General features: G+C 42.1%; 1 protein-coding gene across 6 annotated transcripts in view; it reads left to right on the top strand.

The window, feature by feature from the left end:
• The first annotated feature begins 309 nt into the window (after positions 1-309).
• Positions 310-17,301, top strand: part of gria1a (glutamate receptor, ionotropic, AMPA 1a) — an 85,877-nt gene continuing 68,885 nt past the window's right edge. For 2 of the 6 annotated variants that reach the window (XM_081612046.1, XM_081612047.1), the window contains exons 1-2: positions 338-1,080; positions 1,230-1,364. In XM_081612046.1, the coding sequence (XP_081468172.1) occupies positions 993-1,080; positions 1,230-1,364 (223 nt within the window). In that variant the 5' untranslated portion in view covers positions 338-992. Of the gene's footprint in view, positions 1,081-1,229; positions 1,365-17,301 lie in introns of all 6 variants that reach the window. The other 4 variants (XM_081612045.1, XM_081612049.1, XM_081612048.1 and 1 more) reach the window with 4 other exon arrangements.

Raw genomic sequence — 17,301 nt, 5'->3', positions numbered from 1 at the left:
GTAACAGTCAACTTCATAACAGTCGATGACCCTGAAACGTCATTTTGAAACTAATAATCACAACAGACTTCTTTAGCTTATGTTGTTTGTTTTTAAATGGGTATTTACTAAAACAACATAACCCCACCCCATCCTACGAATAAAATAAATACATTTAAAAAAAAAAATCAGTGTGCAGGAGAGGTGACATATTCTGTCCATCTACCAAACTTTTTACAGTGCGGTGAAACGAAGGGATTTGAGTCTGCACGAAGAGCCGTGCGCCCCTCGGGGACCTCGTGTGCACTTCGAGGATGCACACTGCAAAAAAATACTCCTCATCACGCAGGTCATTAGACATGTAATGAGTGAGAAAACGTCCATTTTCCTTCTCTGAAAGTGAGAACCTACAATCGGGTGAGATATTGTGCCTTTTGTTTCCTGTGTGAAACAACCTCTCTTTATTCTTTCTTTTCCAGACGACGTTGACGCGATCTTTCACATCCTTTAAGGAGACGTGCTATTAATGCCTGTTGTACTTGTATCCGTACGTACGCGAGAGATTTTTTTTTCTTTCCTTCCTTCTTTCCAGCGCGCAACAATTGACCTGCTTAATTTGACAGAGGAGGGAGGGGGGGATATTGCCTAATGGCTTTGGAGAATCAACAGTTTTTTTCCCCCCCCTTAAACGGGATTTTTCTTTTCTTCCTTTCTTTTTCAGCGCATCTCTCGCAGAAGTCATTCTCCGTTTCGTGCACGGCAGCAACCAAGGACAGGAGAGCATCAGCAGGGAGAGAGAAAGGTGCCTCCTCTCCTCTCATCTCCTCTTCTCTCGTCTCCTCGCCATTGCGCTCATTGTGTCGCTGCTGAATCGCTCGTCAGCGCGAACGCTCCCTGTGACAAGGAGGCTGCTGGAAGAAGGAGAAGAAGAAGAAGAAGCGGAGGGACACAAACACGGACAAACCTATGCGTGGATTTCGGCTCTTTTTCCCTTCGCCAATGCAAAAGGAAATATGCAGCGAAGCTTCACCTTGCTCTACACCAGTTTACTGGGGATATGCTTGGGTTCGGGTTCAAGTTTCCCAAGTAACATCAACATAGGTGAGGATGGGTTACACCTTTTGCTAGAAAAGAAAAAAAAAAACAAAAACAAAGGGACAACTTTGTGTGTCTTTTCTTGAGTTTCTAACCTGACTTGCCTCTGTCTCTGAATTTGAACCATGAACTCCTGGTTGTTTGCTGCTCAACAGGAGGATTGTTCCCCAACGTTTCGCACGAATATGAGGTGTTTCGGTTCGCCCTCTCTCACCACCAGGACATCCCCAAACTGGTGTCGCATGTGGATATGGTCATAATGGGAAATAGCTTCTCCATGACATATGCCTGTAAGTAATCGATCAGCAGAAACTGGTCAAAGTCGTTCCCCCCCCCACCTCCCACTTTAATCGCTCTCCCTCCCCTAGTGTTGCAGCATCTGGAAGTCCATAGAGACGGAGAAATGCTGTAGTCACTCATGTTTCAGACGTGTTGCAAAGCGACTGTCGGTCCGTTATCTCAGTAACTGTTGCGTGGGACTTATTTTCCCACTGCATGATTCCAGCCCCATTTGCGCTTAGGGGGGATTTAAAAGCTAGAGCGCGTCGGTGGAGGAATGCTTCCGACATGTAAAGTCATCTCTTTTTTTTTTTTACAGCTACAAACATTTTGTTTTATTTATTTATTTATTTTAAGAAATACCTCATTTGGAAATCCGAATTTGCCAAGTTTTTAGGTGATTCGATGTAATTGTGGAACAGCAGGTCAAATATTGATAGATCAGATTTTTTTTTTCTGTTCATAAAATGCATCGGGTCTAAATTTGCCGTCTATAAAAACAACCAAAAGCAAATAGAGCAATTTTTTAAAAAATGTTTTGAGTTTAACAAATATCAATACATTAGAAAAACCTTAAATAACTGCAAAGTCAGTATATTTTTAATGCATATATAACTGCTAAATAAAACTCCACAATTGATGACATTAGAAATTATAAATACCTTGCAAACAATTACACTTTACCCGGTTTATAGCCTAAATAGGTCCACTGTGTAAGTAAACTGCTGTGTGCCGCCACACCAGTAGGGGGCTCCGAGAGCACCCTAATTTTCCCCAAAGTCACGTTTACAAATGTCTGGCTAACATATCGGTATCATTCACAAGTAGGTTCTCTGACTCACGCTTGTTAACTCCTGAATTTTAAAAAGCTACAGCAGATTTTCCCTAAAAACACAAATATGTAGTAGCTACTAGTAGATTGTGCTATCTGTAAACATTGCGAAACACAATTAGGATTTTTTTTAAAAACTAGAATATATCTAAAGTTAAATGCATATGCCACAGAAGTTCAAATACGGTGATTAGAAAGATCCGCTAATAACAAATCTAGAAATATTTGATGCAGAATTGAGGATAATCTCTTAGTCCCTCTGTTGGATTTAAAGTGCTATCGCTACTAAATAACACAGTATTTTCATCTCTTTTAAAAAAATCCGTTCTTTAAAGAGTCTGAAAAAGGTTGACCAGTTCAATTCTATATTTTTTTAATTATTCCACATTTTGGTGAGAAAGAAAACAAAGAAACAATGCAAATCAGGGATGTTCTATGACGTGAGTGAAGGGACGCTTCACCGATTCAGCATTCACATTCATGCTCAAGATCAATATTTTAGCATTTTTTTTAGCATTTAGCATTTGTGAAACTCACTTTTGATCTGAGAAGCCAGACGGATGTGAGGCCACCTTCAATGAACCCACGTGACGGCGTTTCAAATGAGCAGCAGTACGTCGTCCAATGCCTGGAAGTATAGAGACTTAGCTGCAGCACATTTGTTCTGAAACTCTGGATTCAGTGGGGACGTTTTTCTCCTCTGGGTGATGATGTGTGTCATTATGCCAGTCTAACAATAGCTCCAAGTCTAAGCTCTGCAAGACAAAAAAAACAAAAAAAAAAACGGCTTCCTTTTTGTTAACTCTTGCCCCTTATCTGTATCCATAAAATTTGGTGCACACCTTAAGGCTTCACAGTAATCATGAGTGTAAAAACTTGCACTTTTAAAACTCTAAGAACATTTTGTTGTACCATTTCTGTAGATATGAGAAGCCAGGGAAAGTGTTAGAATGACCAGCACTTTATGTGGCTGTGTGAGACATAGAGCGATGCAACGTTGCCCTTCTACCTTCCTCTTGCTGCACACTGTCTTCCAGGTGGATGAATAACGGCGACTAATGTCTTCCCTCACTTGAAAGAGCAACGGTTTCTAGCTTTCCTGAAATATTTCTACAGAGTCTTGGTGTGAAAGTTAAACAATCCCATTAGTCTTATTCTGGCAACCTTTTTTTTTTTCTTTCTAAATTACATTTGGAAATCTACAAGCAGCACATCTGTTAATCAGCACACCACTGACTCGCCACTGGAGTAAACAGCCTGATTAATTAACCATCTAACATAATCTTTTCATTTCTTTGCTTATCTAAAAATAATCAGAAAAGTAATAAAAAAGTTACAGTCAACACACTACGCACTTGTAAAACATCGACCAGAAGGATCATACTGTGATGTTTTTTTGTTGTTGTTTTAAATGTTTGTGCTGTATGTAATTAGCTTACTCTTCGCTGTCAGTCAGTCGCTGTCACCTACCTATTTTTTCTGCCACGTTTTTCCTCTTCCCGTCTTTGACTCAGTCACATTTTTTTGCGAAGTCACACACTCCACTTCCGGGAGATACCCTTTGACAAGTGAGTCTGCGTGTGTGTCTGCACTCGGTGTGTGATGCTGCCTCGTTGACAGACATTCCCTTTCTACTCTCGCATGCCACACTTCCAATTTGAAATCTCTCTGGGATTTACAGAGCAAGTCTTTAATAACCTATTTCCACTTACGTAGATGTAACTGAGGATAATAAAGAAAAAAAAAAGAAAGCCAGCCAAAATCCAGGCATTTGAAATATCTCACACAAATTCTTTTAAGGTTGTAAACCTTCAGCAGTTTTTCTCAGGGTCTTTTTTTTGTGTTTGTTTTTGCTTTGAAGCGGTATGGAGAGAAAGCAGCACTGCTATCAGAGATACAGGAAGAAATCGTCTGGTGTGTGTGGAATAGACCAATTTTTGGCTTTATTGGCCCTGACCATACTCAAATGGGAACATCGACACTCCGATCAAAGAACGCGTCCTACCTAAGTGTTACCAAGATGCACTGCCAAGAGCATTCTAGGTGTGGAAGTTATTGAGGTGGGGGGAATATTCAAAATTAACAGTTTTCAGTATCAGTGAGATACCTTAGATTAAATCAGAGGAAGCACAGAGATGGGGGAAACTATTTAAAAGGAATGTTGTTTTCTAAGACATCTTCAGACATGTCTTTTGGTTATTTTTGCTAAGAGACAGTGAGGTGGATTTTTGCAGATAACAGGAAGGCTGACTAGTGTGAGAGCAAAGTTGCACTCTTTATGCCTGTTGGGCTTGATTTTGAGATGTGGATCGGGAATGTCAGAGAGGGAAAGGACATGCACACGGACACGGCTAGTTTAATGATACCTACTTTAGTTTTAACATTTAGTTTATTTACTTTAGGTCAACATTTAGTACCATCTATACTTCATAGAATCAAACATGGAGAACCAACATTTAGTTTTACGCCTACTGTTTTGTTGTTGTTTTCTCTCTTTTTTGTTTTTTCCTTTGTTTTATTGTTTTGTTTGCATTTCCTTCTAACTCATGTAAAGCACTATGAATCGCCTTGTTGCCGAAAATGCGCTATATAAATAAAATTACCTTACCTTACTTTGTTAATCACTAACAGGATGAAAAATGGAGCTTTAAACATCAAGCACTGTCTTTCTCAAAGACTGGAGCCATTACTGCATTTGCTCCTAGTGACATAATTTAAGACCACCTATAGCTGGAAAACTTGTAAAGATATTTGAATTTGATTCTTATATCCTTACATTGTAGTTCTTTGAGAGAAATTGGTGATCGAAAAACAAAGAAGAAATTGGCCACAAAGTTTAGACGGACGCATCAGCACATAATTTGAATTATTGATAGTCACCTCTGCCTTTTTGCAGATTAGGGATTTCTACCTTTTAAAGAAAGATCAAGCTTTAATGCCTGACTGCTGCAGAGAAAAAAAGAGACTAAATTCCCTACGAGCCTTGTTGTCTAAGGATCCGCTAGTGAATGGGTGATGCCTCATTGACCACTCCATGCCAACCTTCAGCCCTTTATATGCCGGAAGTGAGGCTGAACCAAGATGCAAATGCGCCTTCCTTAATGAGTCAGTCCTGTACCCAGACGAGAGTTCAAGGGGGGAAATGCTGCTGGTGAATGATTGTGGAGATTTCACGACAGGTGGTAGCGGTGGTCGTGCTTGAACTTGTTCGTTGTCTTTGTTATCGAGACAGCAGACTGAAAGTGTAATTCAGATGGCTAAGGTGCAGGATGATAAAGTGTGGATGAAATTCTGACCTAATTGGGGATTCGAAGCTGTCCGAAAGGGGTTGTGTGAGAAAGGATCACGTCTAATACCTGTTAGATTCAGCCCAGAAAGACAGCTACAGATTCTCCATCATGTTCTCTCAACCTGGCCCCTCTCTGTCTCTTCCGTGGACAGATTTGACATCTTCCCCCCCTCGTTTCTTGTCAGACTCTTTCCCCCGTACCCCCAGTCCATGGTGGGTTTTGGTATAAGCTTGTCACAGGCATTCAAAAAGCAAAGAGAGATGACAAAAATGAAAATGACACCTCGTCCTGCTGCGTGTCACTCGTTCTAAAAGGCTGCAGAGGATAGGGAGACGGTTATGGGAAAAAGAAAAAAAAATCAACAACAACAAAAAAAAAAGAAACAAAATGGCTCTGGGGCTTGCTTATAATGAGTCAGACAAGGAGGGGGGGAACAAAAAAAAAATCTGTCTATTCCTGGATTTCTATTTAGCATGCCTGTGCGGAGGAGTGGATGTGTTTCTGCATCTGCGTGCCCATCTTGTGTGGGAAGCTTTCTTTTTGAGTGAGTGACAGTTTACCCCTGTAAGCCTTTAATTCTGGGAAGCAGCCCAGAGGTCGGGGGGAGCGGGGAGACTGTGGAGTTGCACCACTGGGGTGAAAAGCGGCAGGGGGTGAATGGACCCTTGTGCAGTAGGGATGAATGGAGTTCCGGATCATCAGCTGCCACTTATGACCAGCCGCTTCCTCGGAAGCACCCTACTTACACACACACACACGCACACGCGCACACACACACACACACACACACACACACACACACACACGCGCGCGCGCATATATGCAAATACATGATCACTGACACCTGCCAAAAGGCTAAGGGAAGCTGAGTGGGCTGGAAATTCAACCCTTATGGTTTTCCTGTGCGTGTTTGCATTAGCATGGGAGCGTGGGAGGTCAGATTTATGTAGAGCAGAGTTTATAGAAAGGGCAATAACGAGACATAAGTATAATTTGATAAGAACAAAAATGACAGTGACCGGTTTGTCTTCCCCGACTCCTTCTCTGTACGCGGCTTTGTTTTGGCACCGTCAGTGGAAGTGCTCGCAGGAGCCGCTGTTTGTAAATGTAGCATATTAGTCACCGCTCCCCCTCAGCTGGATCCCCCACATTACCATAATCTGCTTTTGACTTGGTTTAGAACGTGGACGTCACTGATTCACCAGCTTCGTGTCAAAGCCCCTGCAGGCTCACTCTTATATGATCTACTTTTCTCTTTGATGTCCTTCGCGCAGTGAGACTTAGGTTGAGCTTTGGTTATTTTTGGCCGATCTACTGAGAATCGCGCTTAGCAACAAGATGTACTGTAAGGTGTCAAATTGCAGGATCGTTTTTTTTTTTTTTGTTTTTTGTTTTTTTTGCCATTTTACGAAATGTATGCTTACCGTTGCAAACTCCCCACTCCCCCCCCAAAAAAAACAAAGTGGTATTTAATTCTGCTTACGGCTTGTTGATAAACCGCATATTAGAACCAATTAGTGCTCATAGAAAAAAAAAAGAGAGATTTTTCTGTGTCGCAGTGATGCAGGCAGCAGTGTTTGGTTCGGGTCTGTGAGGGTCAGTTAAAGAGGACTCAGTGAAGATCTATGAGGCAGGCTTGATCAATGAACTGAGCTCTGGATGGAAGCTTTCCCAGCCAATCAATAGAGCACAGATGAGGGTGGCGACGGCGTCAGCTGTCTTTTGAGCAAGTGTAAAGGACACCACCTGATGACAGGATGAGCAGTGCTAGTGCACGACAGCATTCAGCCCGCTTGAACTTTTCTGTTTTTCATGTTGCAGCCGCTAATTTCGATGTATTTTTTGGCGACTTTGGGTGAGAGACCAATGAGTAATGCAAAAGTGTGTGAGGTGGAAGGGAGAGGATGCATTATCTTCTGTGTTTTTAACAAATAAATATCCGGAAGATAACGCCATGCACCTGTATTAAGCCAACACCTGCCAAGCAAAGAGTGCTTTAATCAGAGAAGTGGAGATGAGGAAAACTAATACGCCTGCACTCGGTGAAACATAGTGGTGGCAGCATGATGCTGAGGGGATGCTTTTCCTCAGCAGAGACGATGGAGCTTGTTGGATCGGACGCAGCTAAATACAAGAGAATCTCGGAACAAAATAACATAAAAATAAGGCGAGATTTGATCAGGGGAAACAAATCTGAGAAAAACTCACTAAACACAGGAAGCAAATGATGAACACAATCTAAAACAGTAGAAAGGTTGATTGAAAAAAAAGAATAACTAAGGCAAAACACAGATAAAAAAAAAAAAGAGATGAAAACTATAAACCCAAAATAACCCAAGATCTGTTTAATCTTGACCTAAATCCAATTAAGGATCAGTGGGAAGATACAATGTTCATAGATAATGTTCATCCAGTATCAACTTGAGCTGCTTTGCAAAGAGGATTGACAGAGAGAGAGAGAGAGAGAGAGAGAGAGAGAGAGAGAGAGAGATCCCAGAAACCTTGAACTTGTAGAGAGCGAAGTGGTTCTCCAGAGTGATGATTTTGGTTGGTTGAATACAAATATATACTACACTTTTCAGATTTTTATTTGGAAAAAGTTTTCATACCACATTTTTCTTATGTGTAATATTTTATTTTGTATGTTACTTCTTGCTCTATCACACAGGACATAGCATTCCAGTAAAACGTATTGAATTGTTTGTATTAAGACAAAAATGACTAAATAACCATGCCGTTATTGAGTCTGTAATAAGTAGGCAAGATTTATTTATTAAATTAAGCGTTACTTACATCACTAAGTAAGCAACGCAGAGCTAAAACTGACTAATGTTAGTTAGTTATGTTATGAAAGCATACTGTAACACCAGTAATCTTTGTATTGAATGATTTGCAAACATTGTTGTAGCTCAAATTACATTCATCTCAGTCTGTGTGTTAATGGGTGATTGAGAAATTTGTAGACTTGCAGCCATATTTTTTTCCTTAAAACATGAAACAGCTTTAAGGAAAGCAAAGCAACAGGAAGCAAACTGGGAAGACTGATGGGTTTGTTACTCATGATGTCGAAGCTCGAACGAACAGCACCGTCTCAGTGGTTGTACTAAACCTCTGCAACATTCTAGGTTAAGAGGACATCGTGTCTGCTGCAGGGTGTCTTTAAACCAATTATTGCTGTTTCAGTGCTTGGCAATAAAAGTGGGGAATATTGAGGAATTAATGTGCAGGAAGACTTCTCCTCCACAGAAAATGTTGCAGCATTAATCCTTTACCAGCGTAGCAGCATAAGCCCTAGTGTGTTACAGAAAACCTTGTCAAAATGTTCCATCATTTTATTAAAATTGAAAAGAAAGAAACCCAATTTATAGGTAATGAATAGTTTTGCGCATATCTGGGGTTTTTTGGGTGTGCTTAGTTTTTCATTAATAGTTTTTTTGGGGGTTGTGGGGGTTCATAGTTGCTTCAAAGATAATTTCCTGGTGGAATTTATGGAGCATGTTTTCACATTTGAAGTCAGATAAAAGTAGTTTTAAAATCTGGTAAATATCGATTGTTTTCCATGTTAAAACTCGAGCGTTAGTAGATGGTGAGCTTTCTCTTTAGTACAACTATAATTTCAATGCCTGGTCCAAACAGAAACAGACCCCGTACTGCATGACGGATCCAGAAAACAAGCAATAATTGTCCTTTATTTTGAATTGTGTCTTAACTAAATAAGAAAACGGTTCTAGTAGTTTTGAAGTGAGCTTCTGTGAGATAATTAGTAACACTTCTCTAACCTGCAGCGTAGAAACGTTGTTTTGCACAGTTGGCTTTCTTAAGAGCAGTAAATCAAGCCCCCTGTTTTAGTTAAGTTGAACCATTTTGAACAAGCTGTGCAGCCAGAGAAAGGATTGGACCAATGTCAAGAGGAAGATTGGAAAAATGCAGAGGTATAAATGTCGATCTTTGACCACATCAACACCAGCACCTGCAGGACTTGGCAACTGCCAATAGTAGCAGCGATACCAGCGTTAATGACCGTAGTACCACTCGGTCAGCAAACTGGCGTGAGCTTTAGCTCAAAGAGTATTTTCAGGAGGAAGACGAGGCACACCAGAGCCAAAAATGCAGATGAACTGAAAGCCACTGTTAAAGAATCCTTGACTTGTTTCACTTTTCAGCAGAGTTCCACGCTGCGGCGATAAACTGATGCATTACTTAGCAACACTTTTGAATAGGCTGACATTTTTTATTAATAAATATCATTGCATTTGTCTAATGTAATATTCAAATTTACCAAAAATCAGAGTTTAGTTTTCTTTTTTTTTTAGTGAGCCATCAAGCTGATTTAACTTGACAGAAAAAAAAGTTTAACTATGTCACTTTGTGTGAATCAACGAGTCTATCTGAGTTTCACTTAATTTTAACTTAATTTGTTTTTGTATTTGTTTCCATTTTTATTTTTGTTGAAATGCCTGAAATTCTTAATACTGAGCCAAAAAAGTACCGGATTGTAGAGCTATTTCAAAAGCTTGTGAGTGAAGTTCACAAGCTTACATTATCTCATTACGCCACCAGTAGTAGACCCTGAGAAATTATGTTTGAACTCTGTGTGATAGATAAGCTACAGAAAAAAAATAAAAAATAAAAATCACACCCTGGAGAAAGAGCCATCCTATGGCATGTGTGGGTGTACACAGGGTTTCCTCTTCAGCAGACTTCTCTCCTAAACAGAGATCTTTCTGCACGCTACACTGCGACTCCTTTTTGTGAACTTTGCGGGTTCACGCTGGTGCGCGCGCACACAATAGCTAACAAGAGACAGACTTCGAGCAGATGCATTTAATGTATTATTCAGCGCGGCACATCCAAAGCTATCACTCCCTGGACTTATAAGCATAAATATGTAATAAAAACCCGGCTAGAAAAAAGAGAATTGAACTGACTCTGTTAAACACCGCAACGTTTCAGTGATAATGCACAGCTTTCTGTCGGGTATGAGAGGAACATTCGTTCTCCTGAGTTTATTTTTGTTGTTTTCTTGGTTTTTTTTTTTTTTTTTTTTACTATTATTATTTATTTTTTAGCAGCTTCTGTCTATGCAGCCATTTCCACTTTGTTCCACCACCATGGGGAAAACAACATCCCCAGAAGGAAGACTCTCCGTTAAGGGTGGAAAGCTTTAAGCGATGAGGCTGGGGAGCGTTGGAGGCTAAGCTGCCATGTTTGGTCCCTTGGCTGGTGTGACTGTATCTCTGCCGTGTTGCATTTTGCTGCATTGCCAACAAGTTGAAGTCGAGGCGACCGGTTTCAACAGAGCACACATGTTGAAAGGAGTTTCTGTGTGTAAGAAACAGCTGACAAATAGGAGATCACCGCTCCCTCCTGGCTGTTTGGGACACAACTGTTATTTGTTAAGGAGATAACAAAGAAAACGTCGTAGACGAAAAGAGAAAGTGGGAAAAGAACGTGAAAGAAAAAAAAAGGAAGTTCTCTTGGGCTAGACTCTGGCAGGTGTTGGTTTGATGAATGAGAAAGCTTGGATTTTTTCTTTCTTTTTTTTTTCTCCTCCCACACGGAGCCAGGAAAAGGGAATGGCCCTCAGCAATCAATGTAGATCAGCCAAAACGGCTCCCCGTGCTGCACAGTGATAGAGTGTGGAGCGGCAGAGAAATGGAGATTGTTTCTGTGTCTTCTCTGTGTGTGTGTGTGTGTGTGTGTGTGTGTGTGTGTGTGTGTGTGTGTGTGTGTGTGTGTGTGTGTGTGTGTGCGCGCGCGCGCGTGTGTGTGTGTGTGTGTGTGTGTGTGTGTGTGTGTGTGTGTGTGTGTGTGTGTGTGTGTGTGTGTGTGTGTGTGATACTTTGAAAAATAATGGCAGAGGAGATGCGCACATGGGCCAGGTGGGGAAAGGAGAGAGATTTTTTTTCTTTCCATTTTTCTAAGAAGCAATCCCATAAAAGCAACCCCAGAGGCCAACCATCGCTTGAAGCTTCGGGGAATCTGTTGTCTTAATCACACATCTCGTTTTGCTTACACAAAAATACACACAGACACACACATACACACATTACTGATGCCTGTGTCCACTCCCGTTTGCGTTTGTTCTCCTTGTTGTCTTTCTGGTGCCCCCCCTCTCCCCTGCGACTCCTCTGTATTCATACGAGTACTTAAAACAAATCTGTTGTCTCTGGAGGTAACGGCAGCCGGGACGTGGAGGTCTAAGCAGAGACACGCGGGGCCGGCAATTAGAACAACAACGCGTTCGAAGACGAGGACCGGGACTGTTGCTGCGGGCCGGGTGGGGGGTGGATGGTGGGGGAGTTTGCTGACGATGGCAGCTGTCATGTTTTCTTGCCGCAAAGACAGAAGCAGAGTCTCTCTTTTGTCACCCGGTACATCTTGGGAGCTTCTGTGTACTTTAATGAGCAGCAGAGCCTACGAGCATATAAAACAGTGTGACATTGTGCAACTACTCTGATGGTGACAGCATGAAGCTGTTGTTGTCATCGGCACGCTCGCGCAGATGCTCGTGGTACTAAATGACTGGCTTACTTTGATACCAGACCCTCGACACTTACTTAAAACAAAACCATTTTTGCACACAACAGAGATGGCTGTAACCGGTGCTTTTGCATGTTGCCGTGTGAAGCCAATCCGCTTTTGTTTATGTCAAATCGCAAACCTACACAATGTTTTTTAAACGCTCGTTTCTGTACGAGGGTACAACTGGCCGTCAACAGAAACGGCAAGTCTGAGCGATGACTTGGACTGCCTCTCAGAAGTGACCAAAAAGAAAGAAACCGTCCGGTGAACTGCAGCTGTGAGAAAGAAAATGTCTGCAATGACTTGGAGCTGACCAGAATGTGTTAGGGTGGGGAGTCTGCCACACTTACAATACCTATCATTTCCACGATTCGATCTCAGATCAGCATAAGTCGAGGGTGACATGGATTGAAGGTTGTATGGATATATGGAAATGGAGCGTACCCTGTAAAAAAGATGTAACCTTGTCAGGGTGAGGTGTACCCTCCCTCCTGCCTACTGATAGACCCCTCAACCTCACCACCCTTGACGTTGAAAGACTAAGCAGAGGTGGTTGAAGAGATGGATTAACTACAAGGGGGTCTATGGACTGGCAGGGGCAGAAAACTGTGTGCCCTTGATAGTACTCAACATTGCTACTGTAGAGGTTATTTCGCTGGAAACTTGTGAGAAACCTGAACTTACCACCCGAGTGATGCTTGCATGTGTGTAAGCGTGTGCTTACTCTGATGGGAGAGAGGTCAGGTTGTCTCACTGGTTTGTTCTGCCTTTTACTTTGCTTTTGGCTGGATTAAAATATTTTGATTACCTTGTAGAGCCAGAGATAACACTTGCACATCAAATAGCCACTTGATGCCCACATCCACTATAGGTTTACATAACTGAGATGCTGATGCTTATGGATTTGCACGGACCCTGTAATGATGCAAAAGAGAACCGAATCAGGAAAACGGTATTGCTCACAACTCGGCTCACAGTAATGTTCAACATTGAAATTACCATTTGAAACGGCCGTACTGAACTGTTGGATAGATTTACCCAATTTTTATTGCACCCAAGGAAGACAAGCTAGTCAGGTTTTGCTGAATTGTCTTAGAAATGAGCCAGTTTGGAAAACAGGCGCTGTTTTTTTAATAGTCCTGGTGGCATTGCACAATTTTTCTTGTCCAAATTGCACATTTACAGCTCAGTCATGGCTTCTAGCCATACGTTGTTTTCTGTGTAGGTAGTTGAGTTTAGGGTCATGACAAACTATTTGAACTAGTTACACAAAAACGCATCGATTTTGGACAATTGTAATCCAGGACTGGAATCTACTGTGTTTCTTTTATTGACTGTGCATGTGGCACATTAACTTTAACAACAGTATCTTAAGCACCTGTGACACCATTTTACCCTGTTTTTACTACGCGGTTCGGCTCAGCTTGACTCAATTTGCTCATTTTTGGCCATTGTTGTTGTGGGTATTTCACAGGAGCTGCCACCGCTTAGCTTCCAAGCCAGCAGAGCTGATAATGAAAGGTGGTGTTGAAGTGCTTCGAACCACTGCAGCGAAGAAAGTTATCACTGGAATTGTCATGTGAAATGTCTCTGCACCAGGCGACACACTCCTTCCCACAAAGAAACGCTGCTGTAGCCCCAACCAAGCGGCTTTGTTTTTTTTTTTTTTGTTTTAATCAAAGAAGAAGCTTGTTTCAAATCTTCCTGCTTTTTGCACAAACATGCTTCCTGGAGACAAACTGTAACCTCACTGCTGTTCGGTGTGACAGCGCACACCGAACAGTCACAACACGCAGCAGTTCACAAAACCATTAAGGAGCAAAACAGCGCAGATTACTTGGGTGTAGACTCTGTGAGAGACAAAAAAATAATAATTTAAGATTAGACGTTTTTTATTTCTCTTTATATTTCTTTGTTTTGATTCATGGGCATTTAATAGAAAATGCTGATGATCTAAAATGAGCGCGCCGAAAACGCCGAGCACCTTGACGCGACTCGATTGTGGCGGCAGGTTAACAATGCGATAAGAGTTGGCAATATTTGAGTCACTGTTTCATACCCGGTTTCGTTTTTCTGAGAAGAAAAACAGGAAGTTATGTAAATGAGAACTGCCAGTCACCATCCGCAGAGGAGCGCAGACTCTAATGGAGGTCTGTGTCACATCTCTCCTCGTCATGGCATTGAGGCGGCATTGAGGCTGTGTTATTGTAGCACCCTTAGATATTACCTAGATGTTGCCTCGAATGTACTTGTTAATTTATTCCTTAAATATTGCCTGTGTAGAAAACGAACCCCAATGCAGGAGGAATTAATTCAGTGTTTGCACTCATGTCTCAGAGTGCCGGTTGTGCCTTTGCGAAAACAATTGATATCCTTTCAACTTTTTTTTTTCACATTTTGTCAAATAGCTACCAGTTGTTAAATGTATGTTTATGGGATTGTTGTAATAGTGCATTACAAGAAATTCTGCCGGTTCGCAAATCTGCATTAGCTCAGTCAGGAGAGCATCTGTGGGAGCAAAGGTTCCAAGCAATTTGAATGTCCTTGTTGTTGGGAAAAAAAAGAAAGAGAGAGAGAGAGAGCTATAAAACTGGACAGGTGATGGGCAGTGTTGCCACAAATAGCCCTATGCATGCAGAGAACCTTCTTCCACATGTTTTCTCTGTCTCCTATGTGACTAGCTTTAAACATGACTTCCTTTTGATTTCTTTTAACATGGAGGACATATTTGATGCCTGCTAGAATATCCTGTTGACAGGTTCTTCCGGTTGAGCCTCGGATCACTGCAGCTCACCATCGGCCTCCTGCCAGCTTCTGGGATTAATACTCACCATTCCCAGTTTAGGGACAATACCTTGATAGGCTTAGACTTGCTCTTTATTATTTCATTTTTGGATGATGGATCGCACATTGTTTGGTCAGATGTTGAAAGTTTGGGAGTTGTTGTTAAGCTAGCCACGGTTTAAACCACTCCATAACTTTAACCTGGCATGTTCCTCTACTGGAAATCTATTATGATATATATTATTGAGTTATTTGTTCTGGATTTTAATTAGCGGTTGCAGAGTTTGATTTCTGTGCGAGCCTCATGTGTACAATGCGTCCTTTTTCTTTTTATTCGGAGCTGTGCACTACCACATACAGTCGCAATAAACTGCTTTTTTCTTCTTTTTTTTTACAGCTTTAACGTGACAAAATGTGAAACCGTTATATTTTAACAAGACGCTGTAGCTACAAGAATTTGCTTCTTGTTTCATTTTGTTTCAACTGTTTATTGAACAAGACAACGTTTTTGGGCCACGTTGCGGATTAGGAACCCTTTTCACGCTAATTCCTGTCCTTCATTCAGAGAACTTTTTGGATTAGCTGATTGTCATCACAAATCATTTGCTGCGGCAATTTCCCCCCTATTCACAAGCTCCACTTATGTTTTCACAAGAAGAAAAGATGTCTGAAATTGCTTTTAGGGTTTTGTGGTGATCAGGAATTCTGCTCAGGTCCGCAGTGAACGCTTTAATTTCCCAGTAGCTCGGCTGGAAATTGGTGAAGACCGTTGTTAATTTAGACAGAGGCTCCGGAGGAATTAGCATGTAGGCTGTGTGTTTGGCTCCTCCGGCTCCACATATCCACCTCCGTCGGTCCCTCTGTCAGACAAATGAACGTGTGCGAGCGGGACCATCCCCGCGCACCTGTCGACACTGATACGCAGATGGGGAGATAATTGCAAAGGGATGATTGTTAAGCAGATAATTGGAGTTTCCATACCCCCTGACAGGAGCTGGTCTGGGCTGCGCTTCTGACCCGCTGCCCAGGTAAGCATTTGTGCAGCAGGCGGCCGGGCCCCGCAGGTCGGGAAACGTCGAGGAGGAGAGACGATGACGGGGCTAGAGACTGAAACACAAGAAGGTAGAGGGAGAAAGAGAGAGATGTATGGAGCTGAGGGGAGTGTTCTCACACCCTCGATTACCCATTAAATGAGGCGACGCGGTGCCATTGTTTTATTACTTAGAGGAAATGGAAGAGATCTGGATTTCACGGTGTGGTTCCTATGTTTCCCACTGCTAGGCTGGCATCTGTTCTCTTTGTTCACAGCGTTCTCTCCATCATCTTCTCTCACAGGCACTAATGCCTCAGTTTATCCACATTCTGTTTGCCGTCACCTACACGTGCGATGGCTCACTTTCATTTTGTCTCATCCTTGTTAACCGTTCATTATCCTCTTTTCATCAAAATCCCTTTTAAGGATTCAGTCCCCAAGTAAGAGTCAAAGACTGTTGCTCGGTTTCTCAGATGGTCTCAAATCCTTTCTTTATTTTTCGAAATGTTTTTTTTTAAATCTTACTCTCTCTTCTTCTCATACATTTCTTCTTTTTTTTCCACAAAACACCACAAACAGTGGCACAAATCCTGTTTTATTTTTCTTACACAGGCAGTATATCTTACTCAAGCTGTCTCTACCAGGGAAGAGCAACCACCCTTCGCTGGAGCGCAGCAGTCTAAGGGGCATGTGGGTACATTAGAAAGATGGAAAGGCAGTGAGGCAAAACCTAGTGCCCCCCTCCTCCTCAAAGTCTTCAAAAAGTCTCCCGACTCACTACCTGGACTCACTCGATGGAGTCTGCACGGATGAAATAATCTCTTTCCGCTACATTGACACATTATCCCTGGAGGTGCTAGTTGGTATGAATCTTTTTTTTTTTCTTCTTCTTCTCCCTTTTCTGAGAACAAATTTCGAAACCTTTTGCAGGAGATCCCAGAGAAAACTGCTCATAAAGTGAAACCCTCCCACTCGGTCGTGTCTGCAGACTGTCGTGCGGATCCTGGTCGGAGTAGCATTTCCGTCCCCCTGGTTCCCTGTTCTCTGCACAGAAGGAGATTGATTGCGATGCATGACTCATGCTGTGTTGGCGGGGCCCACGGACTGGGCCACCCCCACCCATCACCTGGGGGATTCTTTACAAGCACAAGCTGTGTGTGTGCGTGTGTCTGATGTGCATGGAGCATTTATACCCTCATAGTAAGACATAGCTCTGTTTTCTTCTACATGTGTGTACGTAATGAGTGAACCAGTTATTGACTTCGTTTGCTCAGCCTTTCATTTCCATTGCTGATTAGCTCTGCAGAAGATAGATGGGGCCCGTGGGACCATAACATGCTCTCTGTTTTTTATTACACGCATTATCTGGCAGTTATTAGCCATGGGTGGCTGAGTGGAGGACAGTAGTACCGTCTTGCAGTGTCTGTTGTCACTTGTGTTTATCTCCTATCAATGTGCTCTGCGGTTGATTGAGTGACCTTTCA

This window comes from Poecilia reticulata, chromosome 10 (assembly GCF_904066995.2).
Source record: "Poecilia reticulata chromosome 10, P_reticulata-male-v2, whole genome shotgun sequence".
Classification (NCBI taxonomy): Eukaryota; Metazoa; Chordata; class Actinopteri; order Cyprinodontiformes; family Poeciliidae; genus Poecilia; species Poecilia reticulata.
This window is presented reverse-complemented; position numbering and strand designations above follow the sequence as displayed.